The sequence below is a fragment of the Canis lupus genome, chromosome 6, assembly GCF_003254725.2.
Source record: "Canis lupus dingo isolate Sandy chromosome 6, ASM325472v2, whole genome shotgun sequence".
Classification (NCBI taxonomy): Eukaryota; Metazoa; Chordata; class Mammalia; order Carnivora; family Canidae; genus Canis; species Canis lupus.
The window spans coordinates 14,717,547-14,744,779 of record NC_064248.1 but is presented as its reverse complement, the minus strand read 5'-3'; the positions used below and the strand labels follow the sequence as shown (position 1 = coordinate 14,744,779).

At 55.0% G+C, this 27,233-nt stretch overlaps 4 protein-coding genes across 11 annotated transcripts in view; 1 reads left to right on the top strand and 3 right to left on the bottom strand.

The window, feature by feature from the left end:
• Window positions 1–9,485, bottom strand: part of MAD1L1 (mitotic arrest deficient 1 like 1) — a 347,527-nt gene extending 338,042 nt beyond the window's left edge. For 3 of the 6 annotated variants that reach the window (XM_049111198.1, XM_049111200.1, XM_049111201.1), the window contains exons 1-3: window positions 7,361–7,523; window positions 3,926–4,066; window positions 1,388–1,567 (exon numbers count right to left, since the gene is read on the bottom strand). In XM_049111198.1, coding sequence (XP_048967155.1) covers window positions 1,388–1,567; window positions 3,926–4,066; window positions 7,361–7,510 — 471 coding nt within the window. In that variant the 5' untranslated portion in view covers window positions 7,511–7,523. Of the gene's footprint in view, window positions 1–1,387; window positions 1,568–3,925; window positions 4,067–7,360; window positions 7,524–9,328 lie in introns of those variants that run through there. The other 3 variants (XM_035718311.2, XM_025416062.3, XM_049111199.1) reach the window with 2 other exon arrangements.
• Window positions 9,486–10,828: 1,343 nt separating this feature from the next.
• Window positions 10,829–16,880, bottom strand: MRM2 (mitochondrial rRNA methyltransferase 2). 2 transcript variants are annotated; one of them, XM_049111202.1, is made up of 4 exons: window positions 16,637–16,750; window positions 15,609–15,881; window positions 14,155–14,413; window positions 10,829–12,011 (listed from the first exon to the last, which is right to left on the bottom strand). In XM_049111202.1, the coding sequence occupies exons 2-4, from the start codon at window positions 15,654–15,656 to the stop codon at window positions 11,569–11,571; spliced, it is 750 nt and encodes a 249-aa protein (XP_048967159.1). In that variant the 5' UTR covers window positions 15,657–15,881; window positions 16,637–16,750; the 3' UTR covers window positions 10,829–11,568. The 2 variants fall into 2 exon arrangements, with proteins under 2 accessions (XP_048967159.1, XP_025271859.1); XM_025416074.2 differs by lacking the exons at window positions 15,609–15,881; window positions 16,637–16,750 and adding an exon at window positions 16,821–16,880 and having other exon boundaries at window positions 14,155–14,444.
• On the top strand, window positions 16,861–23,940 carry NUDT1 (nudix hydrolase 1). Of its 2 annotated transcripts, none has more exons than XM_025416075.3 (4): window positions 16,861–16,983; window positions 18,588–18,754; window positions 23,257–23,402; window positions 23,634–23,940. In XM_025416075.3, the coding sequence occupies exons 2-4, from the start codon at window positions 18,603–18,605 to the stop codon at window positions 23,804–23,806; spliced, it is 471 nt and encodes a 156-aa protein (XP_025271860.1). In that variant the 5' UTR covers window positions 16,861–16,983; window positions 18,588–18,602; the 3' UTR covers window positions 23,807–23,940. The 2 variants fall into 2 exon arrangements, with proteins under 2 accessions (XP_025271860.1, XP_048967160.1); XM_049111203.1 differs by lacking the exon at window positions 16,861–16,983 and adding an exon at window positions 17,139–17,240.
• A 326-nt stretch (window positions 23,941–24,266) lies between these two features.
• Window positions 24,267–27,233, bottom strand: part of SNX8 (sorting nexin 8) — a 41,958-nt gene continuing 38,991 nt past the window's right edge. The window contains exon 14 of the mRNA XM_025416072.3: window positions 24,267–26,885. Within this exon, the coding sequence (XP_025271857.1) occupies window positions 26,775–26,885 (111 nt within the window). The 3' untranslated portion in view covers window positions 24,267–26,774. The remainder of the gene's footprint in view (window positions 26,886–27,233) is intronic.

Here is a 27,233-nt window from a genome sequence, read left to right as displayed (position 1 = left end):
ATGCACACTGGACACCAGGCTCTGTGCAGGACACAGGGTCACATGGCTGGCCGCACACAGGACACGGACACGGCTGTGGGGAAGCTGGGCAATCAACAGCAGGACTTCCCAGCACTGAGCACATGACCCAGGCATTGTGGTGAGAGCGAGCTCAGGGGCAGTGACACCTACTGATAGTCACAGAGAGAAGGCTTCTCCAAGGAAGTACAAAGTAACAAAAACAGAATTCAGGATCCTCCATCCCAGCTGGCCACCACCTTCCCACCCTTGGCCCCTTCCTTGTCCTCTTTGCAATGTGTGTGGCAAGGGTCTCCTACCACCTCATTCTTCACTGACCAGAGAACATAGGCCCTGCTCTCCCCCACAGGCCCCACACCAGCCTCCCAGACGCAAGCCACAGAACGTGGCCTAGGCAAGCCAATGGCGACACAGGGACTTGTCTTGAGGCCGATCACGGTTCCTCTCCTGCCAACATCCATATCAGAAGACAGATGTAGTAACAACCTTAACATGCTCTCCAGCATTGCCAAGGCAAAAATAACCTGCAGCCTGCTTCCCAAGATCTATCAAGTAGAGAAAAGCACGCAGAGACAGAATACCAATGATCCTGTGCCCTACTCCCTCCCTGGGCAGCGCTTCATCTTTTTCCTCAAGGCACCTGTGATCCACACCGCCACACCAAAGGGACAGAGAAGGTCAGGAGAGTCCAGTTTCCACCAGCGTCAATGTTTGGGCTCTGTTTCTAAAATTTATACAACCTTTAACTGGTAGAGACAGTAAGGACTACAGTTCATCTATGCACTGGCTTCAAAGACATTCACAGATGCTAACAGACCCGCTAATAATCAAAGAAATGCAAATCCAGGGGTATCAATTACATCTTCAGAAAGGGAAGGAAAAAAACAAAAACCCACAAGTATTTCCAGAAGATATCACCATCCATTACAGGTAAGGTCTCAGGGAAACCAGAGCCCTCAACCTTGCTGCCAGGACAACACAGCACCTGGTAGCAAAAGTCTGATGGCTGTCCCCGCCGACCTCAAACCCCACTCCTATGGATGTGTCAGAATAAGGAACAGAAGCAACAAGCTACGTGCTACCTGCCACATTTGTGTGTATGCATGTATACAGACCAGGATGCACGCAGACATTTCTTTAAATGACAAAATGCAGACTAGTCAACCATTAAAAGTCTTAATTACAAAGACTAAGAAAGTGTTTGATTTATGAACTGAAGGCCACAGAGTGGAAAATGAGTATCTTTACTAGAATGACAACGATGCAAACACCATCAAGCGCATTCGTGGCCAGGAGGCAATGCAGTGGGGGTGCTCCAGTGCTCCCACGCCTCTCCCCCGAGAAACACCACTCCTGGGACAGTCCTCACCTCACCAGCTGCAGCCAGGCCCTCTTCCTTCTCCCGCAACTTCTGGCCAGCAGTATCCAGGCTCTGCTTACACATCCTGTGGCGCTCCAGTTGCTCCTTCATCTTCTCCTCTGCCTCAGCCTCCCGCTCCTGCAGCTGCCGAATGCGCGTCAGGAGCTCCTGGTTGCGGTCCACCTCGCGCTGCAGGAGTGGGGAAAGTGAGTGGGAGTCAGGAGGCCCACCCCACTCCTCCCTCAGGATGGGGACCCCTCCAACACAGGCGCTGCCCATGCAGCAGGCCCTGCTCACACTGCAAGAGGCCAGGCCCCTCCAGGCACATCCTTTCCCATAAGCCTTCAAAACCACCATGAGTCTTATGCCAGGAAGGCAGCCACCGGACTGAGACTCCTCACTCTGATGTAACTGGGGGCCTCAGGAGTTAGTAGCCACTTACGAGCTCACCCTCAGCCCCAGAAGAGTGACCTGTGCTGCCAACCTTTGACCTCCTCCCGGGAAGTGGAGCTGCAGAAGCTCCCTACAAGGCTCGCCAGCATTCCCAAGGCAAGTGCTTATACCAGGACTCTCCAGCCCAGCATCAAGGAGGAGCTGAATGAATGCAGAGAACACGGCCTGCTCAAGGGACTCACAGGGATAACAAGCTGCAAGTATGGCCTCCGAACAGCCAGGGGACCCTTCCACAACTCAGGGCCCCAGGCAGCCCACTACAGAGCGGGACATAGCATCTCTATTCAGGCTGCTGGTCCCAAGTAGACACGGGCCATCCGTGTAGGTTCCCAGATCTCAGACACCAACCAAAGTCTTACCATCTAAAAGGTTCTGAGATCCCCACCAACTGCCAAACTGGCAGTCCCTGAAAAACCGTGACAGATGTCCAAGACTCACAATTTGAAAGCCACTGGCTCAGATGGTTCCGGGTCACATTCAGCCACATCTGTGGGTGGGAAGGGAAAGGTCTCTCGGAGGAAAGCGAAGCTCAGTGAAGGCCCAGGATTAAACTCAGCCCTGCACGCTTCAATTTCCCCAAGAAAAGACTTCCACCATCCGTGCAATGATACCCCCCACTCACCCACCCACCCATTCCAATGTATTCTAACCACCTATAAGGTGGTATGGCCTGTGCTGGACCTTGGAGACCTACGGCAGCCAGGCCAGGTCCTGTCCTTAACAGACTATAGCCCAGAAAAATTCCAATAGCTCCACATGCCATGGGAGCTCCACATACCCAAGAGCCAGGGCAGTAGCACCACCAATATCACAACTCCGACCATCTGATGGTCCCTGGTGCCATCCCCACATCCCTAATAAGGCACTTTCAAGAGCAGCAAGATTCCCGCGGCCTCTCCCTGTCCCTTCCCACCAATTCCTCCAGGACTGTCCCTCTAGGATGACACAGAACATTAACTAAAGTCCCACCTTAAGAAGCCCTCAGAGCAGCACCAGAACCAATGCTGAAGCCATGGGACCCACTCACAGGCCATGTTCCTGGGCTACGAGGCCCACACAGCACACCATAGCCAGAAGCCTGCATACCAGGGTTGAATACATCCAATTAGCATAACACCCTTGAAGACATCCACTATTCTTACAAGACTAAGAAAGTGTGCAAATATGCCACGTAACTAAGAAAGTGTGCAAATATGCCACGTAAGGCAAGAATGGGGCCAGATATCCACCCTTGGGGAAAGCGTAGGCAGATAAGAGACTTTCTGGTCCAGTGCTTTGCCTGAGTCTTGGCAGCATTTCTGCAAATGATGAGCACTTATTGACAACCCCTGGCAAAGTGCTGTTGATAAAGCAGAAGAAGAGATTTACACCCTCAGTAAAAACCTAGTACCTTCTCTAGGTAATGGAGGGTTGCACTTTCACAGCCTGCCCTGGCTAAGCCAGGGACAACAGGAAGTACTCCCAAGACTAATCCTTGGTCTTAGGCCCTATAACCATGTGAACAAAACTGGTCTGGCCTGGATCTGAGACCTTTACACAACCGGTGACTTTCTAAATCTGTCACTCGGGGGCACCTGGGTGGCTGAGTGGTTAAGCATCTGCCTTTGGTTCAGGACATGATCCTGGGGTCCTGGGATTGAGTCCCACATCAGGCTCCCTGCAAGGAAGCCTGCTTCTCCCTCTGCCTGTGTCTCTGCCTCTCTCTGTGTATCTCTGATGAATAAATAAATAAAATATTTAAAAGAAAATGCTGGATTTATAACCCAGTTCTTCAGGGCAGGTGGTTTGGGGGTAGCAGGGAAAACAGGCAGCTCAGCAGAGGAAGGCCCACCAGAACCAGCACCTCCCTAGGCAGACATAGCAGACAGCTGTCCCCTGTACACTGCCCACCTCAAGGACATCATGCATAGTTGCTATCTGTGGCCTAAGAAGGCAGGCCCTAGCACCCCACAGGCTGAGCACCCAGGCTCCCAGCCAGGAGGCTCACCTGCCGTATGGCCTGGCAGGCTGTGTGCACAATGCCATGATGCCAGAGCCAGCTGCCTGCACCCTCCTCAGAGCTCCTAATGGCCAGAGCCACCTCCTTGCACCCACCTCATAGCGCCTGGCACTGGTGCTGGCTGCCCGCTCCAGCTCCACTCGTGCTCTCTTGTGGCTCAGTTCCATCTGTATCTTCTCTCGCTCCACCTGGACAACCTGGGACTTGGAGCGGATCCACTCTGCTCGTTCTTCCAACTGATCAGGTCACACCCAAAGGAAAGAGAACCTTCAGCAGCTGTGCCAAACAGGTGAGTGGCTTGTCTAACACTCACTCACTGAACACCAACCCCCCAACGAGGCCCGAACTCAGCCCTGGGGACAAAGGCTGGATGCTGGGTCCTTCGTTGGAAATGAGGAGAGGCAATAAACAAAAACTAAACACTAACAAGAGAAAAGTATACTTTAAGATGACAGCATGTAGGTTTGTTTGAGAAAAAGGGGCATGTTAGCTTCCTATTGCTGTGTAGCAAATTACCACCAACTTAGCAGCTAAAATCCCATAGTAGTGGCCAGGTTCTGGGGGCAGAAGGCCAGGCACCCACAGGTTGTCTGATCAGGATCTTATAGGCTCAAATCAACACTGAGATCAAGCTCCAAACTCATCTGGGCCTTAGGATCCTCTTCCACACTCTCATGGCTGGAGGACATGCTGTCAGTCCTGCGCTGCTGTCACCTCCTAGAACCCGCCCACATGCCTTGCCATGTGGCCCTCTCCACCTCCAAAGCCAACAAGGGACAATCCCCCATATGCAGAATCCTTCTCCTGCTCTATGTGGCTGATTGTTCTCTCTGACCTAGCCACCTAGGTTCAAAATGCTCATCTGAGAGGTCAGGCCCACCATCTTGAGGTCGACTGATTTCAGTTCTTAATTATGTTGGCAAAATCCTGCTACCACAAAACCTCGTTGGTATTTAAGTGGGAGAAAGTGTGGTCCACCAGGGGCCAGGGATTTGCAAGCCATCTCAGAAGTCTGCCTACCACAGAGGGTAGGTACATAAAGGTGGGGTCAAGCCTTGAAGGCCCTCAGAAGACCCACGAAACAGTTTCACAGAACCACTGACTGTGTCAGGGCCTCGTCCTCACCCGGACTGGAGCTTGACTATTCCAGGAATGGCTGGCAACACAGCAGCTTGCAAGCACTAAAAAGAAATGCAGAACCTCAGGCTGCACTCCAGAGACGCCCAATCAGAATCGCCCTTTTACACAGTCTCAGGGTTTCAGAGGCATAAAGTCTGAGAAGCACTGGGCTAGAACAAGTGGTTGTCAGTTCCACCAGGGACTTGGCGACATCCGGAGACACCGCTGTCAAAAGAGGGAGTGGTAGCATGTGTTTGCTACCGGCATCTAGTGGGCAGAAGCCAGGGATGTCCCTTAACATCCCACAAGGCTGTGGTCCTGCAAAACAAAGAATTATCCAGCCCAAAATGTCAGCAGAACCACAGATGAGAAATCCCAGACCAGAAGAAAGGCATCTTCTCTACCCCCCACCCCACCCACACACTCTTTGAGGGCCTAGATCCACCCTTTGTTTACTCCTCTGACATTTCCTCTCATTTCAGTTCACGTCGGTTAAAGTGTGGGGTTCCAAAACCACCCTCCATCAGACTCACTGGCCTTCCCAGTCTCTGCCTGCAGATAAGGCCCAGCCCCTCCAAAGGACGGCAACCCCCAGCTCCCATGGGCACTACCACACAGTGAGCAGGAGCCCAGAGAAACGTATCTATGGCCACATCTTCCTGGTACACCAACTGCATTTGAAGGAAAGTAACTGAAACATGTTTGTATCAAATCAACACTGACATGTAGCAGAACAGACTGCAAACAATTTCCCACAGAAACCAGAGCTTAAAAAAAGGGCAGGGGATGGGGATCCCTGGGTAGCTCAGCTATTTGGCACTTGCCTTCGGCCTAGGGCATGATCCCGGAGTCTCAAGATCGAGACCCACATCGGGCTCCCTGCATGGAGCCTGCTTCTCCCTCTGCCTGTGTCTCTGTCTCTCTCTCTCTCTGTCTCTCATGAATAAATAAATAAAATCTTTTTTAAAAGGGGGGGAGGGGGATCCCTGGGTGGCGCAGCGGTTTGGCGCCTGCCTTTGGCCCAGGGCGCGATCCTGGAGACCCGGGATCGAATCCCACATTGGGCTCCCAGTGCATGGAGCCTGCTTCTCCCTCTGCCTGTGTCTCTGCCTCTCTCTCTCTCTCTCTCTCTGTGACTATCATAAATAAATTAAAAAAAAAAAAAGGGGGGGGGGGGAGGCAGAGGGGTGGGGGGAGGACTGCTAAGCAAAAATTTCCAGACTCTCCAGACCTCTAAGTTCTTAGTTCCCTCACCTGCCATTTGAGGGTAGCTTGGTAGGGCACAAAACCGCTAAGTCCTGGCACACCACAGGACCAGGTCAGGGCCCTCGCAGGTCCTCCAGCTACAAGACTCTAATCAGCTTAGTCTGACTATGGGATCCCCCAAACTGAGGAGGCCCTCAATATCACTAGCTTAGTGAGAACTTGGCTTCAGAAGTTCCATAGTTCTGACAAATTAGCCCAAAGTTCCTGGACATTTGCATCAACGAAATTGTAACACTTTTTTAGACCAAAGTTGCCAACTTATTTTACCAGTGAGCAAGAATCAAAAACAAAACAAAAACAAAAACAAACAAAAACCACCATCATTTCCAAAAAAGTGCTTTAGGCAAAACACAAACATTAAAAAAACTATTTCAGAATAAAAGTCTTTGCCAAAAAATGGTAGTGAGCAACTCAGCCCACTAAAAAAACAAAAAATATTTGAACATTCAGCAAATGAATGCATAAAAACACAGGAGCATTTCTCTTACCAAATGTTGCCTGGGGCTCCTCAGGGCTCCCAGGGCCACATGACACCACTGGCTCTGTCACAGGCCATTACCAAAGACTGGCTCCAGCTGCACAAGCAGGGGACTGCTGCCTGATGTGGCGGCAGTGCACAGTGGCAGGGGCCAGGCTGCAGACAGCACCTCCTCCTCACATGGACCCAGTGACCCCTGCCCCCATGAGACTGACCCTACAACTCTGTGGAACCTCAAGTCCTCCAGGAGACCTTCATGGTCAATAGTAAGCGTTTCTAAGAACGTGAAATGAGGGACTCCTGGGTGGCTCAGTGGTTGAGTGCCTGCCTTCAGCTCAGTTCGTGATCCCGGAGTCCTGAGATCGAGTCCCACATCTCCCTCTGCCTATGTCTCTGCCTCTCTCGTGAATAAATACTTAAAAAAAAAAAAAGTGAAATGAAGTAAGACTTCTTATAGGAAAACTGTAAAAGCCACATCATGGCAGACTGAGGCCAAAATCTGCAAATGGGTCCCCAAAATCAGAGACCATGACACACCCAATCTTTCTCTTTACCTGGAAAGCCCTCCGCACACAGAGCACTCACCTGGACTACTTGCAACTGGAAAAGGAACTGTCAAGGGCACACATGTTCCACCCGAGACCCCTTCACGCTACACGGCACTCACCTGCATGCTCTGTTGGTACTGCATCTGCAGAGAACCTTGGGCAGGGGTGGAAGCATCCAGTCCAGATCCTGCCTCCACCCGCTGGGAAATGAAGTTGTTCAGAGACCTCAGGGTGGACAGCACAGTGGTGTTTTCCATCAGGTCATCCATGGCCACTTTGCTTCTGGAGGAAAACAGGGAGGGGTGACGGTGAGCCTTTGCAGGCACCATTAGCTCTACCAGAGGTCTAGGCAGGGGCACTTCTGGGTGGCCCCACTCTCCCAATGCTCCCTCAGAATCCTGACAATACTCCAGTGTCACAGCCACATTTTTTAAGTTAATTGGCAGTGTGGACTCATCTGGAAAGTACGGTCACGAGGGTCACTTTGCACAGTTGTTGTGAGGATGACAGCATCCATCATAAGTTGGATGGGGGGGGTGCCTGGTGCCATAGTTCATCACTCTGCCTATAACATCACACAGGACATCTCAGGCCACACAACAGGAGATGAGGTCTTTCTACACATATTTCACACACCATGAAAGCGAGGCTTCAGAAAGTTACAGAACAGGCCAGAAGCCAGATCTGTGTGGCTCTAAAGTCCGGTGTGCTCCATAAGCCAGGGCACAGAGGGCAGAGCACAAGCACCCCCCGGGCATTGGTTAGGCATCTGCCTTCTGCTCAGGTCTTGATCCCAGGGTTCTGGAATGGAGCCTTGCAGGGTGGGCTCCCTCCTCAGCGGGGAGTCTGCTTCTCCCTCTGCCCCTCCCTGCCTTGTCCTCTCTCTCTTGCTCTCTAATAAATAATTAAAATATTTTTAAAAAAAGAAAAGAAAAGAAAAGAAAACCAACTCCAAACCTGCATCCCCAAACCTGTGCTGACGGTGGCCTCACACCTGCCAACCAGTGTGTAGGAAGCATCTCAGGTGCAGTTAACAAGCAAAGGCACCTCTTAGGTCAAAGGCCAGCTCACCGGGACTTCTCTGAGCGTTAGATTGAAAACACCTCCCCACGTTCCCCCCAGAGGAGGAAAGAAAGTGAGGAATCTTAGTTTGACTCTGAATTTCCGTTTGGGGAGAACCTTGGCCCTATGCACACAGAGCCCTCCTCTGTAGGCCATGTTTTCACCCCAGACAACACAGCTGTCCTCTCGACCTCGCAATCACACTGCATGTGGAAACCTGGAGTAGAAGGCGGAACAGGACATGCAAGCACAGAGTGCTGAGGGCCGCGGCAGATGCAGGCCCGAGCTGCACTGGACAGCAGAGGTCCACTCTAGAAAGCAAACCCTTCCGAACGGGGCCATACTCTCCGACCGGTGATGGGAAGTCAAGCTGGGAAGTCCTGGTCCGGAGAGGCGCCCCTGTAAGAGCTGATGCGTGTAACTCCCCCCGGAACGAAGAGCGCACACGCTTTCAACCGCCTGGAACTAAGGCGCTGCACTGGGGATGCGCTTAGGCAGTCCTCAAACTCCGTCCTCTTTACCCGAGAGACTCCAATCCTCAACCCAACCGCGGAAACCCAAGCGCTGCAAATCACACCCCTGGGCTGCCCTTCCTGGCCTGGGCACTACTCGGGGCGGGGGGGCCCTGCCGCCCCGCTGCAAACCCCGGCTCCCAGGCGGCTCTGCCGGACCCCAGGCGCCCGGTGGGGTCTGCCCGGTCCCGCCCCACGGCCCCGCTCTGACCCCGCTCCGACCCGGGCCACGCTACGACCCCTGGCCCCCTATGACCCCGCTCGGACCTCGACCTCGACCTCGACCTCGACCCCGGCCCCGCCCTGACCCCGCTCCGACCCCCGCTCCGACCCCCGCTCCGACCCCCGCTCCGACCCCCGCTCCGACCCCGCTCCGCACCGCCGCCGCCGAAGCCGGCTCGAGCTCCGGTCTGGATCCGAGGGAACGAGCACGGCGGGGAGAGACCAGCGGGCAGGGGGCCGGGCCCGCCTCGGATATCCGCCCACCGGCGACCCCGGCGCCCGGCCACTCACCTCAGCCCCAGCCCCGGCAGCTCGCCGCCGCTGCCGCTCAGATCTCCCTCCTCGGCGTCCGAGCCCGCGTATCGCGAGACGTGCCGCCGCGCTCTCGCGAGACCTGGGCGGCCGACCGTGAAGCCCCGGGCCCGAGCGCCGCCCGGGTCCTGCAGCTCCGCGTGCGCCCCAGAGCCGCCCGCCCCGGGACACCGCACTCGGACTCTCACCAGAGGCCGGCCCGCGGGTCTGTGGGGGGGCCCGCCTCCCGCAACGGGACGGACCTCCACTGGGGCAGTCGCTCGCGCTGTATTGTGCGGAGTAGCACCGCCCAACGGTGGCCTCCTCGGGCCAAACTTTCCTGTTCCTGACAACTCCCAAAATTCTACTACAGCGTGTGTTAGCTTGAATTAGTACGTCTTTCCTTTCCTCGGGATCACTGGAAAAGCAAAATACTCGGCTATCCTCCCAGGGCCCCGTGAGCTCAGACGGCCTGAGACCCTCATCCAGTAACGGGGCTCTCACTCCCTTCCGAACCTCCTCCTCCCTGAACCCCCGCGCCCCGCCTGAGCAGTCGGTCTGGAGGGTCTGCACTGTGCCCCGAAGGTTTGCACACACTGCCCCCCACTCAGGGTCTGGAGGGCCTGCACACACCACCCACCCAGTCTGCAGGGTCTGCACATACACCCACACCCGGAGTCTGGAGGGCCTGCATATACGCACACCCAAGGGTCTACAGGGTCTGCACATACGCCCACACCCAGAGTCTGGAGGGCCTGCATATATGCACACCCAAGGGTCTGGAGGGTCTGCACACACCACCCACCCACAGCCTAGAGGGTCTGTGCACAACACTCACCCACAGTCTGGAGGGTCTGCACATATCCCTCCTCCCAGGGTCTGAAGGCCCTTCCCCACGTCAACCACCCACCTCGGGTCTGGAGGGTCTGTGCGTGTGCACACACACACCCAGGGTCTAAAGGGCCTGCATCCCCCCCACACCCTCCCAGGGTTTGGAGGGTCTGCACACACCACCCACCCACAGTCTGAAGGATCTGCACATACCCACCCCCAGGATCTGGAGGGCCTGCACAACTCTCCCCACCAGGGTCCAGAGGGTCTGCACGCACACGCACCCGCGCATACACACACTCACACACACACCCAAGGTCTAGAGGGCCTGCACATCTCCACACACCCAGGGTCTGGAGGGTCTGCACAGCTCCACCCACCCAGGGTCTGGAGGGCCAGCACTGTCCCACAAGGCCTGAAATAGGATGGGGACGGGGGTGCACTGGGGATAGGACAGAGGAGTCTCCAACATAAATGACTACAACCAAAAGGAAAAGGAGAAAATGCTAAATCTGGCCTCCAGCCCACTTCAGAGCACTGGACTGAGCCCTCAGGCCCTGGTGGAGATTATGGGTATCTGTCTAGGCTCTCTCCCAGCCCTATCCTTGGAATTTAATCAGCAATACGATCAATACACTCTTCTTGAGGGATGAGCACACCTCCAGGAAATGGCTTTGAAGAAACCGGATTTTATGAAAACAAACTTAAAAGCATGGAAATCTCTTAAAATCATATACTCTACATTGTTTTGTAACACTGCATTGAGTTCCTGGAAGACAGTAAAAGGAAATAAATGGACACACTGTATGGCTGCTTGCTCTGGCCGCTGCCAGTCTTGGGAGCTCCAAAGATTACAGCAACGTGTTTCCAGCCACTATAGAAAGTACACCAACCCCCTGATAATTCATATCAAATTGCCTTCCCTAATTGAGAGGGACTCCTGCTGCTTGAAGAAAGAATTAATCCACATCATCCACCAGAGAGGTGGAAATGAATTCCAAGTTGAAAGTTCAGATTTTCATATGCTACACCATATGAGCAAAATGACGAGAAGCCTGGGTGTTGCGGTCCAGTCGGTGGCGGGGCGGCAAGGGTGGAGACCTGACAGTTGCAAGGTTATACCAAGGCCATGTGTGCCACAGGCTCCTTCCCACCACCTTCTCAGCTTTGCCTCTCCGCCTACCTCTCCTGAGGTCCTCTTCACTAATCATGTTCTAGAAACTGTTTCTGATCATACATCATGGCCAGCAAATATGGTTCTGTTGTATCTTTGTGCTTAAAACAAAGGCCCCCCACTTGTCCTGCCTGCTGCATCCTGGATCAAGACCACTCCACCCCACCCCTAGCCATACTTCAAGCAAGAGCTCAGACGACCCTGGAGTGAACAAGCCGGGAAATAGCAGAACATCTCAGGCCTCTGCACACCCCATCCCTCTTTGGTATTGTGTGGCCAAGAGGTACACCTCTGACGACTCCTTTCTGCTGGCTCTGGGTTTTATGGTCCTGGTACTCTGGAACTGCCCTGTCAGTCTCTTCTGTAATGCAAGGCTTTGACTTCCAGCCCATGTCTTGCAGAGGAACGTGCCACCGGGGTGCAGGACATCTGCAGCCAGGTCCAGAAGGAACAAGCACAGGCGAATGAGCCTGTCATGATCCAGGCTGTGGATCCCCGTGGCGTTGGGTGCCATGTCACTCAGAATCACGTCTGCTCTCCCACCAGGAAGCAGTTCCTGGATTCTCTGCAGAGTTCCCGGGTCAGTCACATCAGCAGGGCACAGGAAAGTTGCTCCTTCCAGGGGGAATATGTGAAGAAGATCCACCCCAAGCACAAAGCCAACAGGAGTGCCAGGATCTAAAAAAGACAGTTTGTATGTTATTTATTTACACCCTGAATCCCCTTAGAAATACAAATGGAAAAACAGAAATAAAAAGTCAGGACACAGGAAAAGAACAAACATGCAAATCTATGGATGAGAGGGCTCTCCCCAGCAATATCTGTCCTGTACAAACACATGGCAGGAGTGGCAGTCCTCATTCCTCGTGGGAGGAATCCCAGGCTCAGAGCTCAAGCAACACGGGGCAGGCTCAAGACTCCAACTCTGGCTTCATGTCACTTCCCGAGGCTTGCCCTTTGTGAGAGGGGGCTTATCTCTGACCTTCTTGATACACTAGCACGTAAAGTACCTCTGGATTAAATCAACACATCCATCCTGCAGCTTCATCCAATTTCTTTCAATACAGAAACTGCTAAAAACAAGTCAAGAAATGGGGAACATAGACAGGTGGAAGACAAGGTATAGAATCTGACCCCTTGGCTGGGTTTGAGTGGCACCAGCTGTGCAATAAAGAAGCCAGGGTTTCACCTGGCTCCCAAGAGGCCCTCCTGCCTGCAGGACAGCTTCCCCCAGATGTGCAGCTCCCCTCGTGGCCCTGGTGTCCCCATCTGCGTCCCTCCCCCACATGGAGGAGGGCCCCTGCTCTGCCAACACAGGAGGGAGGACAAGGCTGCAGAGACCTGCTAGTTCAGTCTGCTCAGCAAACAAACTGTTCCATGGTGGAATAACGCGTATTCTACTTCTAACAAATATCAGAAGTCCAGGCATTTTGCAGAGCATGTTTTTCAAAGGAGAAAACTGCATTTTCATCCTGGAAAGGAGAATATCCCACATCTCATTTTATACACTGGCTTTTTTTCCTTCAATATCCCAAATATTATAACCTCGGGCAGGGTCCGCTGGAGGCAAATGCCTTTGGGTACATTTTTGCCACTTCTGGGAGGAAAAAAAACTCAGTCATCTTATCCAAACTCTTTGCTTCTTCCACTTCCTCCTTCTGAAGAACAATTACAATGCCAGGAAGCATTAAAATCACTCATTAAGTCTGTAGACAGGCTCAGTGATAGGAAAAGGAGCTGAAGTCTCTGACACAAATTCCTTCACTTAGGCAGTATTTGTTGAGCTAAAAACATTTTTTCCGCCTGTTCTAGATAGAGCTCCTGGAGGTATTCCACCCATAATAATAAGGCTGATTCTTTGTCATGAACCCAGGGAGCAGCAGTCCCCAGTCTGCGCTTTCAGCAGGTCAGCAAGCTCCTTTGAACCTCATTTTTCACTAGGACTACTGCCACAGCATCCTCCCTCTAGGTGTCAGAGAGAGGTCCTCGTGAATCGGCATATTTCATATAGTGCCAGGGACTGTGGTACCCTCAGATTTTACGGCATCAGAGAAGGGGGAGAGATGCTCATCACAGCATGGCGGACCCTAGCAATAGACCTGAGAGCAACACTGGTGCCCATGAGAAGGAGACCAGCTGTACAGCACAGGACAGCTGCCATCTGGAGTTCTGCACAAGCATTTAAAAGGACAATATAGGTATCTAAATTGAGGGTACTGGTTACCCTGTTGATTAATTGGGGGAACCATCTTCATATAGAAAACCTTTGACAAGATCCTAAAATATAAGATGGCAAAAGCAGAGTCCCTCAGATTGAACAAGAGGGGAGAAGCCAGAGCCCCAGCACGGGTGCTCCGGGAAGCAGACCTAGTGGGGCCTTGGGAAGACCAGAGCTTCAAGGACCAGGAGCCAGAAACCTCGGATTGGTACAGATCTGCTGTCATGGACAGATGTCAATATATTAGTAAGTGAAAAAGAAAACACAGCTCTATGAAGGCTCCAAAGCAGCAGGAAGAACATAGATGTAGAATACTATCTTTAAAAAAAAAAAAACAAAAAAAAAAAACACATATATACTTATGCAAGAATTCTCGAAGGGCACATGGCGACACATTGACGTACATATGGACATGGTACAATCTGAGGTACTCTAAATCTATGCCTTTCTACTGTGGCTGTCATTTTGAAAACATCAATGTCCTACTTTCAGCCTTCCTACCACTAAACAAGCAACTCAGAAGGAGGTGTCCTCACCAAGTGAATCTCCTGGTAGAGGGCAGCTGGCTTGCACCTCCAGACCCAAGGTGGTCAGAGGTCCTACCTGTGCCTGCAGCATTAACCCTCTGCACAGCCACCTGGCTCCACGCCCCAGGGGCCGCCCCGCAGTCTAACACTCGGAGACCGGGCCGCAGGATCCGGTGCCTCTCATCCATCTCCAGGAGTTTGAAGGCACTTCGGCACCGATAACTCTCCACTTTCGCTGCCTTCACATATGGGTCCTTCAAATGCCGCGTCAGCCACAGGTGTTCAGCACCGGTCCGACCCTTGTAGTAACTCCCAGCTGTGTGAAACCTCTGACACTGCAGGGACACATGAAGCAGCTTCAAAGACCTGAGGGAGCAAACAGGAGCATACAGGCGGGCATCACACACATAAGTAGGCTCCCTGGTCCAGCCCATGTATTTTCAGAGACAGCGCCCAGAGACTGGAGCGGGGAGGAGACTTGGCAAGGCTACCCAGACAGAAAGCAGGTGGAATGGGGTGAACCGAGTCCCTCCCCAAACTCGTGTGCTAATGTCCTAACCCCAGGTATCTCAAAATAGGACTGGTAATATTAGGTAATTCAGGGGCTCAGTTGGTAAAGCATCTGCCTTTAGCTCGGGGCATGATCTCAGGGTCTTGGGATCGAGCCCCCTGTCAAGCTCCCCGTTCAGCAGGGAGTCTGTTCCTCCCCCTTCTCGTGCTGGCTCAAGGTCTCACTCAAATGAATAAAAAAAATTTTTTTTAAATAAAATAAGATAGAGAAGTAATTCATTTAAAATGACGCTATATGGGTGGGCCCAAATCTAGTATGACTGGTATCTTCCTAAGAGAAAGTTAGGACACAGGGACACAGGACCAACCACAGGAGGGGTGGGGAGGGGAAGACACAGGGAGAAGCCAGCCATCTACAGGCCAAGGAGAGGGGCCTCAGGAGACACCAGTCCTGTCCACACGTTGGCCTGGGGCTGCAGCCCCCTGCTGTGTGAGGGCAGTGAGACAGAAGTTTGTGTTGTCTCAGCCGCCTGGCCTGGGGGCTTTCTCCTGGGGACTTTCAAGCACAGCAGGCATTGCTTCCACTCAGCTTATGAAAGTTTCCTTCAGAAGTAAGACTCAAACATCACTGATGGTCACTTTGCTTGTGTCAACCAAGGTCTTTCCAGTACCGGTTAATAGTACCATTGATATTCACAAAGGTAATATTCCTGCTCACCCACTAACTTCTCCTTGGGCTCTAGGGAACCGCGAGAGAACCCCCCCAGGGACAGACCCTTGCTGTACTTAGCTCCATGGCTGCACAGGCCAACACAGGGCCTTACCAGTCACATTGCCTCATACAACTGAACTCAACCTGTGTGAGCAGGTGAAGGACAATTTCCAAGTATCTTTGGCAAAGTTAGGTTTTTAACAACTTATCCAGTACCAGAAACCCACACCCCGTATATCCCCTAACTAACTCTCAGCACAACCCTACAAATAAGTTCTGTATCCATGTTTCTGATGGAAAGAACCTACCATTATCTCCACGGCTCCAAGCAAAAGCCCCTTCAACAACCAAAGCATGTTGGCAAGATCTGGGCAGGGTAATTGCAGTCACTGCCTTCAAAAAGCTGAAGGGAGGGATCCCTGGGTGGCGCAGCGGTTTGGCGCCTGCCTTTGGCCCAGGGCACGATCCTGGAGACCCGGGATCGAATCCCACATCGGGCTCCCTACATGGAGCCTGCTTCTCCCTCTGCCTGTGTCTCTGCCTCTCTCTCTCTGTGTCTCTCGTGAATAAATAAATAAAATCTTAAAAAAAAAAAAAAAAAAAAAAAAAAAAGCTGAAGGGACCTCCTGGGAGGAGCACAGAACAATCCTGGGCACGAGAACCAACTCCCGAGGTTGGGGGAAGGCTGGAAAGCAGAGTCACACACACTGGAGACCTGCAAATTTGCACAGCTGACCTCCAGGACCCTCCCACAGCTGGGGTCCAGCCACATTGGCCAATTGTGCAAGCCCTGATGCCACAGCCTTCAGGCCTGCAGTGCCCTTTGCAAGCTTCACCTCCACCTGCAGCACCCCTTCATCTGCCCCCTCACCTGCAGTGCCCCCTCCACCTGCAGCACCTCTTCGCCTGCCCCCTCTGCTCTCCATACCTCCTCACCTGCAGGCCCCCTCACCTGCAGGCTCCCTCACCTGTCTGCTCCACTCTCCGCAGCCCTCCACCTCCAGGCCCCCTCACCTGTCTCCTCCACTCTCTGCACCCCCTCACCTACAGGCCCCCTCACCTGTCTCCTCCACTCTCTGCACCACCCCACCTGCAGGCCCCCTCACCTGTCCCCTCCGCTCACCACAGCCCCTCACCTGCAGGCCCCCTCACCTGTCCCCTCCGCTCTCCGCAGCCCCCCACCTGCAGGCCCCCTCACCTGCCCTCTCCGCTCTCCGCAGCCCCTCACCTGCAGACCCCCTCACCTGTCTCCTCCGCTCTCCGCAGCCCCCCACCTGCAGGCCCCCTCACCTGCCCCCTCCGCCCGCCCGCGCTCCTCGGAAGCGGCCCCGACTACCGGCTTCGTGTAGGAAGTCTTCCCCTAGGCACTGCGCCCGGGAAGCCCGCGTCCGCGCCCCTGTCACGCGGAGGGAAGCTGGGACGCCCCGGGCCGTCCTCCCCCCGCACGCTTGCAGGAGGCGCCCGGTAAGGCCGCACCAGCGCTCCCGCGCGTCCGCCTCTGGGCCCGCAGCCCCACTCACAGAGCCATGCAGGCCGACTCCCTCCGCTCGCTGCGCCGGAAGTGCCGGCCTCGCTTCCGGCCGAGGCCACGCCCCCGGAAGCGGCGCCCCAGATCCGAAAGCGCGCGCGGAGCCGAGTGGTGCGGAGCTGGGACGCGGGAGTCGGGCGCTGAGCCCCAGCCGGGTGAGGACGGGCCTGGGGACCTAGGGACCTGGGAGGGGGAGGGGGAAAGGGAGTTCCAAGGACAGGGGGACGGGGGGGAGGGGGAAAGGGAGTTCCAAGGAGAGAGGGACCTGGGGGGGAGGGGGAGAGAGGAGGGGAGCTGCGGGAGCAGGAAGAGAAGGGGACAGAGGTGCCAAGTGAACAGAGCTCAGAGGAGATGATGGATCCAGGACCACCGGGGTCTGGCGGCCTGGGCGCTTGATGTCCAAGCCCCTGCGGTGTGTAAGAGGCCTGGTGCTCTTCGGAGAGGGGGTATTGTCTCTTAGTACCCTGGTAAGGGACCTGAGTGTAGGGCCCTAACAGGTAGGGCTACCCAGCCCAAGGCCGCCTCCCAGCCCCTGACATTAGGCGGGCTCTCTGAGGACCCCAGCCACTTGCTCCAGCATCGGTCGGCCATCTGAACCAAACAGCCATTGGACCCAAACACCCATTGGCCGGTGTCTCTGCCATTTGATCTTGGGTCCGGTCCAACCCTGTTCCACCTCTCTGAGCTTCAGCCTTTTCATCTGAAAATGGAGGCAGCAAGTCTTTGCTCACAGAGTTGTTAGGTCTGTTCAATGGAATACTTTTTGAGGAGCATACAGTGAGTACTTCCTAAATGATAGCTGACGTTCCCAGTGACCTCCCTTGGCCTATACAGTTCACTCAGGAAGCCAGGGCTTCAGGCGGGAACCTGTCAGCATCATGACAAAGTAGGCAGCATCCAGGCTCAACTCCAGAGACCTACCCTCGATACCAGGTCCCTTTTCTCAGACTCCAGAACTTCCCAGAAGGATCTCTGCTCCTGCTTCTGCATCTCCTCCAGTGTGGTCCCAAGGATAGAAGACATGTGTTTAGTGAGCCCCAGGCTGTGATAGGGCTGAATGAACAGGGGAATTGGTCCTGGTCCTCCACGATGTCTCCAGCAGCAGCCCAGATATCACCCTTGGAATTTGTCTTTGTACCCTGAACACCCATTCGAGCAGAAGGGGCCCTTGTGGCTTCAGGGCCAGATTCTGGAGCAGCAATGGTAATGAACAGATTATGAACTGTCACAGGGAGGGAGCCAGCCATGCTGGGTGGGCTCTCTGCCATCAGGAGCTAAGCACTCCTCGGGACTCTAGGTCTGCTACTGCTGGGGTGCAGGAGGGGGAAGGGAGATCCCAATAAGCCAGAAGACCCCACTGATGAAAAGGCCACGGCCAGAAGCCTGACCCAAGAACCACTGGCTAAAATGCATGGTTATGTTGGTGCATGGGGTGGACTGCCCTCCTGCTTCTGGGTACAGGCTAGAAACTGGAGCAGGAACAGCCCTGTGCTGGAGGGGGGGGGGGGGGGCGGGGGGGCAAGGGTACTATGGCATCTCCTGCCAGGGGCCTGGGTACTGGCGCCACAGCATTTGGAGCACCAAGCCTCCTCCTAGCCCAGAAGCTCACTTGGTCAGTGAGGCAAGCCATGTGTGGCTGGGCTGGGAGATTGCCTTCCCTGCCTTTCCTGCCCCTTCCCATTCCACTAGGCCCCTGGCCTCCATCCACACCCCGTCTGCATGCAGGTCAAACTGACCGAGCCCTCTTGCCTTCTTCAAGGGGCTCCCGGGGACCATGGGCACCTCCAGGCTCTACACCTTGGTACTAGTGCTGCAGCCTGAGCGAGTTCTCCTGGGCATGAAGAAGCGAGGCTTTGGGGCTGGCCGGTGGAATGGCTTCGGGGGCAAAGTTCAAGAAGGAGAGACCATCGAGGACGGGGCCAAAAGGTAAGGGAAGGGTAGGCCCGACTGCACAACCAGCTCCCGAAAGGATACACTGGAACTCATGATGGAGCCCTGGGGCCTCAGTTCCTTCACCTGCAGGATGGAAATAACAGGCACAGCTCCTGCCGCTGGTCCAGGGTGTGGGAAGGCAGTGAGTGCCAAGTGTGTGCTAGCTGTGCTGGGGGCATGGGCAGTGTGTTAATATTTGGGAGGCTGTGCATGTGGCTTCTAGCTAAGGGGCTGGTCAGTCACTGGGTTTCTTGGTCTATTCAGGGGAGCCGATGACAAGCGTTTCTGTCTGAGCCTTTTCTCCCTTAATCCTCAACACTACTGGCTTCCCAGGGGCAGGACACCAAGCCCAGAGAGGTCGAGCAACTTGTCTGAAATCACACAGCTCTGATTTCAAGCCCTTTGCCCTTCTTTCCCCTCATAGGCGTGTTGGATAAAATGAAGATGTGTGTGTAAATGCCACAAGGCCCTACACAAACCTTTGCCACTATTGATGTTATTCTGAAGAAAGTTGGCAGGCCTAATTAAGGCTGCTTTCCCTGGGGAAGAGAACAGAGCTCCACACGCATATTAATGAGGCTTCTGGAAGGGAAGAAGGCTGCAGGCACTACAGTGGTTCTCAAGTTCGGGGTTTTTTTTTTAAATCACAACCCACATAAGAAATGTCTACTGTCTGAGGCAGCAATGCTCTCACTACATGAAAGCGTACACTAACATATTTTCTATTCTGTGTTCCTCCTTCTCTAATCGTTAGTCACAATCCACCAAGTTGAGTTCATGGTGCACAACTGGGCTGCAGTAGCCCCCCACCCCACCCAGTGTGAAAAGCCAAGGATGTGCCATCCTTGGTGTGCACCTCTCCCTCGTAGACCTGCGACCCTGGAGCTGCTGCCACACTGCCGCCTGTGATCACTGGTTTTGGCAAGTGGCAGACAGTGTGACTGGTCCTGCTCCAGGAGGGCACAGCCTGGGCAGAGCCCAGTCTGCTGAGACTCGAGCATCTGGCCCTATGAGCTGTGCCAGGAGTGGGACGGGGTGCAGAAGAAGAGGCATGGAATGTGGACACGAGCTGTGGGCGCCAGTGGTCTGCTCTGCCAGCTATCCGCAAGCCTTTGTCATCCTGAGACTGTTCATTAGGTCACTCATCTATGGAGCCCTGTTCAGTGTCAGACACGGGAACAGGTCCCCGACCCCACCCCTGCGGGGCTCCCATCTAGTCTGGCTGCCAGGTTCACGGGGACCGTGTGCAGAGAGCAGGTCTAGCAGTGATCTTACGCTCCTTGCTGTTCTGTCTCTAGGCGTTATGCCAAGATGTCCCCAGGCTCACAGATTCTTCCCCTCGGCCTCATCCAGTCTCCCGCAAGTATCCTCTCCATGGCCTGCCTCTTCATTAGTGATACTTCGAATATACAGCTTTTTATTTACAGGCACCATTTTTACACCCTTTTAAAGAAATCTTTGCTATTCTGAGCTTAAGAAGGCATCACCCTAAGTTTTCTTCTGGAATGTTCAGGAGCATTAAATCATCAGTCCATCTGGAATGGAGTTTGGAGTAAGATGCCAGGCACAGCATCAGGATTCATCTGTCCAGATGTCTGGCTGAATAACATTTATGGAACTGACTGTATTTCCCACCACCCTGCAGCCCCCTCTGTCATAATCACAGGCCCTTCAGAGGCATGCCACGTGCCTCTGAAGAAGCTCAGCACAGCCGCCAGATGCCCTCCTGGGCCCTGGGGTCTGCCCTCCAAACACTTGCTTGACCACAGAGGCCACTAGTGGGGTAGTCTCCTGGCCCACGACTCGTCTCTGTCCTGACCTCACCACAGATCCCAGAACACTCATAAAATCGGTGACCTTTTATTGTTGTCAGACTTCGAGCTATATTATAAATATGTTCATTATCCTCAGAGGCTCATGATTTTTCACAGTGTGAAGGCCTCATCCAGGGAGCAAGACCTTGGAGGGCACTTGCTCCTGGCAGCCCTGAGCTCCTTTTTAACGCCTGGGTGTCCACACAGACCTATCATGCCCCTACAGGCAGCATGCTTCCCCCAGAGGACACCCTCCTGTGGCCAGGGGACAATAATGTAATGGTTTCCACACTGGGAACAGAGGGCTGGGCCTTACCCTGGGGCCAAGGGTGGAAGTCCAGCCCCAGAGGCACACACCACCCGCCTGACTCAGTCCCATCACCTGGTGAGCCGCGCAGTAGCACACCGGCTCCTACGGTCTGGGGGTCAGCTCCGAGGAGCTCTCTGGGACTCCCATCTTCTCTTCCCATGGCCACTGGGATACTAGCGCAGTGTTGAAGATGGAGCCACAGGTCAGGACGCCCTCTGGCAGAAGAGTATTGTGTCCCTGTGGAGTGTAAGGGAGAGGCGAGATGGCACATTCTACTCCATCTTAGGAGCAAGCTGAGATGGGTCCCAGGGCCCCACAGACCACGATGGCTATCTAGGCTTCTGACATGCGTCAGGGTGGCCTCAGCAAGGAGCCTGGCACATGCTCTATCTACTGCACTCCCCTTGTGCCCTTACAGATCGCAAAGCAGGCCACAGGTCAAGAGCTAGATTAATATAGCCTCACCTGCAGGCTTGGGGTGGCCAAATATGCATGAGTGGTCTTCCCTGGGGGATCATGGGAAGCTTGTAGGGGGAGGTTACGGGCACTTGGGGCCCTGAAGTCTCCTCAGAGGTTGGAGCTGTAGGTGGGTGGACAGTCCCCATCTCTCTGGCCAGCATACCTGACACCTCCAGCAAGGCCTCAGAGAACCTCAGGAGGAATGGCTGAAGCAGAGCCCCAGGACTGCAGGGAGGCCCCCATACCCACCCAGGCACTTAGCCGCTGTCATTCTGTTTAATGCATGACTCATCCTGTTCTCTGCCATCTGGGGAGCTGAGCATCACACATACAACCCGACACTTTCTGTCATCCCTGCTAATTATCCCAGCCTGTGAAGTGAGATTAGTGAGATTTCGTGCACTGCTGTGTATTCGGGGAAGATTAACCAAAGCTAGTCAAAACATTAAATCACTAGGTAAGGTTTTTTAAAGTGAGCCCCGCCAGCCTGCTGCCAGAGTGGGGGGAGCCTCTGTAGAGTGCCAGGACACTTAATGGCGGAGCCATCTGCACCCCCCAAGTGAAAACACACATTCGTGTTTTTAGGTCAAGTCTAATTTTAATTACCCAGTCTATGAGGAAATCCTAGCTTTCCAAACCACTCAGGCCTGGTGTGCAGTGGTCGCCGGCTCACGGGACTCCTGTGGGCCATACAGGGAGCTCAGAGTGGGTTCTGAGCTAGGGAAGGCATCTGCTGGGATCAGGCCGCTTAGACTCAATGTGTGTGTGTGTGTGTGTGTGTTTTATGAGCAAAGTGGTTTCCCTGGCTTCTCATTCCAGGCACAGGAAGCAATTATGCATTGTGTTCCTAACATAACTTGGAGATCAAAGCTAAAAAGAAAAAAACAAAACCATTCTTCACATACAACTATAAACGGTCAGGCATAATTAGAACACTTCCAGAAACAAAAATATAGGGCAGTAGGGAAGTGAGACTCTCTCAGGGAGGGACAGATGGAGCTCCACAGCTGCCACGGCCTGGGGGATCCCCAGGGTCCCTAGAGTCGCCAGCACAGAGCCTCCAGGAAATTCTGGACCCGTGAAGGACAGTGAAGGAGCAAACTGAGTGGCAGACTAGAGGGGTCTGGGGTGCAAGTGCGAAGCTGCTCCTCACGGGGGCCTGGTGACCAGCAAGTTTGCCGCTTTCACCAACCCATGACCCACACCCGGTGGGAAACCAGCCCGAGCTCCTTGAGGTGGCAGCCATTGCACCAGCTCCCTGCTGTGTCTCCGGTCCTGTGAAGGGAGGCCCGAAGGAGATGGCCACGAGCGGAGGGGGAGGGGGGGGCCGTCACAGGGGCTCCATCCAGTGGTGCATCATACCTGTGCTCCGGTGGGGAGAGGGTCCCCAAGAAGAGATGATACGGCCAGATGCCCAAAGCGCCCACCCCCTGCCATCAGCAGCAGGGAAGCTGGCTGGAGGGCTGGGGTGGGGAGGGTGTCTCAGTGGAACAGACTGGAAAGCAAGCTTTCCCACTGGGGAAGAGACCATAGAAACCTGCAGTCTGGTTCTGTGCTCTTGGAGCTCAGGTGTGAGGAAGGGGGGAATTCTTCAGGTTGGGGCCCCTGCAGCCCGAGCTGCATTCATGGGACTGTGGCCACCCTGTGGGAAGAGCAGGTGCTGCTGCATAGAGTGGGAGGTTCTTCCCATGACCCCTGAGTAGCTGAACTGGGCCAGACCTGGGCTGCCCTGCGGCCCACAGGCTGTACAACTGGATTGGCCCGTGTGCCCTAAGCCAGAACCTCTGAGTGGAATCCGTTTTTAAATGGTCCCCAGATAACTGGCAGTTTTGTCCGAGTCGCTGGGGGGAGCAGGCAGGTGCTCCGCCACGCTCCCAGCACCACGCTGTAACTGTCACCCATTTGGCCCGCAGGGAGCTGCGAGAGGAGAGCGGTCTGACTGTGGACACACTTCACAAGGTGGGCCAGATCATGTTTGAGTTTGTGGGTGAGCCTGAGCTGATGGACGTACACATCTTCTGCACAGACAGCGTCCAGGGGACGCCTGTGGAAAGCGATGGTGAGTCTGGGGGGCTGTGCTTCCCACCCCAGTGGCCAGGTCCAGGAGGCAGGCACTGCGCCAGCACCTAGCTCTCAGCCTTGTTCTTCTGCATAGTGACAGTGACCTGGCCACAGGGACTGACCCCAAACATCTGTCCAGTTCCTCACACACCTGCCTTGTAATTCCTTAGGGATGGGTAGTCTAAACCCAGGTGGAACGTCAGTGCTCTCTCCTTTCCACCTGCTACAGAAATGCGCCCTCAGTGGTTTCAGCTGGACCAAATCCCCTTCACTGACATGTGGCCGGATGACAGCTACTGGTTTCCCCTTCTGCTCCAGAAGAAGAAATTCCATGGGTACTTCAGGTTTCAGGGTCCCAACACCATCCTGGACTATACGCTACGTGAGGTGGACAAACTATAGAGGCAGTACGGTGCAGGGGACTGGCTGCAGAACCACCGCACTGTCACTTCACGCACTCACTGAGCCCCAAGGCGGGACTGCAGTTGGGGGGTGGAGTGGAGGTGGACATGAAAATAAAGATCTTTTATCTCTTCCACACTCTTCATGGGGCCCCAGCACAGCCAGCCCACCCCTGTCCTCAGGAAGCCGCCAGGCCCACCTGGGGCATAGTGGGCCAGAGGGGACAGCTGGAAGGCCAGTTACTGCCCTATGCAGTGCCATGGGCTCTTGTGGGGACCAGCGTGGGCTCAAAGATGTGTCATCCTTGCTTGCCACCCCTCCACTGAGGGGAAACAGGAAAAGTCATGGCCCAGGTCTGAGACCCCAGTGTAATAGGTCAGAGGCTTACCCTGAGGGTCGGAGCAGTCTGTCCAGATCTCTGACCACCAGGAAGGGGAGAGGCAGAGAACACACAAGTTCCTCAATTTTCATAAACAGGTTTAATCGTTGTTCGTATTTATTGATAAAAAATACTTTGGAACGTAGGCCATTTGTGAACAATTCCAGTTTCCTGGTGTAGTAGTAACTGACCCCCACAACCTTATAAAGTGCTCCACATGTGAAACTGCGTCGGGAAGAGGGGAAGGGCCTCGAGGGCAGACAGCCTGACTTCAGTATGCTGACCCCCGCGCCTGGGTCCACACCACAGCCTGCGCCTTCTGCTGTGTGTGCAGGTGACTGTGGGTGAACCCGGGCCCAGTTCCACTCTAGCCTTCCTGCAGTTGGGGAGCAGGGCTCTGTCCCCATGGTGTGAGGACCAGGCAGGCGGCCGTGGCAGACAAGGCGAGGCCCTTCCACTCCCTGACCTGCAGCTGCGGGCAGCCTGGGCCTCCCTGGACACCACTGAGCAAAAGATCCCGGAGCCTAGGGATCCAGTGGCAGCCAGGTGCAGGGGCTAGATGGAGGCTTTGTGTGGAACCAAAGGTGGCCTCATCTCCAGCTAAGAACTTATGGTTCTCCACCCCCAGCAAGTCTCTCCCCGTCTGCTGACCTCCCTGCAGAGCCTAGAGGAGGGAGGGATGGACCAGAACGTGCTCCTCCAGGTAAGCCTCGGGAACATGGCAAGAGCTCCAGGCGAGAGCACTTCCTGGCTTTCTGCACAGGAACGTGGGGCCGTCAGAAAAGTTCTCTTCAGAAAGCACACGAAGTCTCTGCTGACAGGGTTTCCTCTGCCCTTGGAGACCCTCCCAGCACCAGCCCTCCCACCTTGGTGCTGCTGCCCAATGTGCGTGCCCCTAGCCTGGGTGAAGCTGGGCTTGCTCCAATGTCTCCCCAGCTCTCCACTGTCCTGGGGTTGCCTGTACCTTGATGGCCACAGGCAGACTGCAGGCAGGCGAGCAGCGGCTGACAAGGGGACATAACGGGAGGCTTGGAGGTCACGCTTTACAGCTCAAGTGTTCACAGTGCCCAAGAACCCACTTCTCCATCAGGGGGTCAGGAGGCAAGCACAGACAGCCCAAAAACAGGTCAGTGACCAAAATGGCCCCGACTTGCTGGGCTCTGCAAGCACGCTGCACCTTCTTGTCAGCCCAGGAAAGGCACAAGCTGCAGTCATGGGCCTCAGGCTGCATGGCACACAGCAGGCCTTCTCCCTGCACCCCCACGGCTGCTCTGCCAGCATAGAACCCACACGTGGGGTGGGCCCAAGTCCCAGCCTGACACGATTGGCTGGCCCGAAAGGACACTCCCCAGACTCCGGTGTGCACTGGCTCCTGGAGGAAGCCCATCGTCTGTGGGAGTTACCCTCGGTCCCTGTGCTATGTGCGGATACGCTGGTCTAAGTCCCCCCAACATGGCACCCAGGGAGAACCCCAGGAGTCTGCACACATCCCCAGAAGGCATGAATCTCAGGAATCCTGTAGTGCAGTCAGAGCATCCTCCAGCACCACTCCAGGCCTGGGACGAAACACCCACCCTGCCCATGTTCACACAGTAGTAGGGATTCAGAGCAGGAAGCACCCAGGCCCTAGGCCTACAGGGACCCCAGAGCATCTAGAACAGACGCCCTTGGGGCCTGCGGGTGCAGGAGGCAGGCTACGAGGAGGGATGTAAGGACCTTAACAGGTCATCTTAAAGCAGGTCAGCCACGGCAACTCAGACCGTCCCACAGAGCCCAGCTGGACCCCACCCCCCACACCCCTGCCCTCCTCCACCCTGCCCGCCTCCAGGCATGGTCTCTGAAGATAGCGGCCAAGCAGCTGAGAGGACAGCACTGTTCCTGCCCTCGGACAAACAGAAGTACCACTTCACCTTATGTCCTACACTGCAGACCACGGGGCATAGATGGGGTCAGAGCAGGAGTGGGCACACAGGGAGGGACACCAGACCCTTCACCCTAGAGACCAGGCCAGGGCCCCCACAGTGCTCCCTGGGGCTCGTCCCCTGGACATCAACACCATCTGTGTGCCTAGCAACCCCTGAGTCCCCACCTCATGCACACTCACCCTGCTGCACCTGCGCCCACCCAGAGCTGCCAGCTGGCCTGCAATTCTATCAGGTACAGCCACCTCCTGTCTGACCCTGGGACAGTCTTGCCCTCTGCAGGCTCAGTTGATCCAGACCCCCCCCCACCACACCGACCTAAGTCCCCAGGTACCCCCTACACGTGGCCCCCAGCACCTGCTGTGTGGAAACCATCCTGCTGCCCCAACCTCTGGAAGGGAGAAAACCATTCCAGGGACCCTCAACTTCTCTCTGCCAGACCAACAGGCACAGTGTGGTGGGTGGGTGAGGTCAAAGGCAGCAGAGCAGGTGCCTGTGGCCTCCAGCTTCCGAGGACACTCAGGCCTGGGGTCATAAGGGAGCACCCAGACCCTGGCCCCACTCAGCCTGGGTGTCAGCTGCTGTCTGAAGGGAATTAAACAGGGACACGCCATTTGCAAAGAGGTTTTAGTGAGGCCGCTGGGAGCTCCCGCCCAGGCCTCTGGCACTAGTGAGGAGACACGCCGTCCTGCGGGGACCTCGGCAGGGTTAGGGAGCTGTTGGGTCCAGCGAAGAGGCAGTTTAGCTTGGGCTTCAGGTCGTTCCACACTTTGCTCATCTGGAGGAGGAGAGGGAGCACAGCAGGATGAGAAAGGCCGTGAGCTGGCTCCATGCCCAGTGTCAGTTGTCCATAAACCCACAAGGAGCCCTGACACAGCCCTCTGGAGGCCCTGTGTCACCTCACCCAGCACCACTGGACCAGACTTGATGACAACAGGCCTTCCCCTCCCCTGCATCTCAGACCCTTCCTCCACAGATGATGCTGAAACTAGAGGCAACAACGTGCGCCTGCATGCAGACCACCACAGGTCTGCTTGGTACAACATATGCAGAAACACAGCCATCCGGTGGCGTCCGCCACTCTGACAGCTCTGCAAACACTGGCCTTCTGGGGGGACAGCTCACA

Excerpts from the sequence above, each read along its gene's own strand:
- MRM2 (XM_049111202.1), bottom strand. The coding sequence starts at position 15,656 with ATGCTTTGGTTGTTGAAGGGGCTTTTGCTTGGAGCCGTGGAGATAATG. Across the intron at positions 14,414-15,608 it reads TTGGAGCCGTGGAGATAATG|TGTCAGAGGTTTCACACAGC; the intron begins GTAGGTTCTTTC and ends GTGTCCCTGCAG. Across the intron at positions 12,012-14,154 it reads GGTTAATGCTGCAGGCACAG|ATCCTGGCACTCCTGTTGGC; the intron begins GTAGGACCTCTG and ends TGTCTTTTTTAG.
- NUDT1 (XM_025416075.3), top strand. The coding sequence starts at position 18,603 with ATGGGCACCTCCAGGCTCTACACCTTGGTACTAGTGCTGCAGCCTGAG. Across the intron at positions 18,755-23,256 it reads ATCGAGGACGGGGCCAAAAG|GGAGCTGCGAGAGGAGAGCG; the intron begins GTAAGGGAAGGG and ends TTTGGCCCGCAG. Across the intron at positions 23,403-23,633 it reads GACGCCTGTGGAAAGCGATG|AAATGCGCCCTCAGTGGTTT; the intron begins GTGAGTCTGGGG and ends CACCTGCTACAG.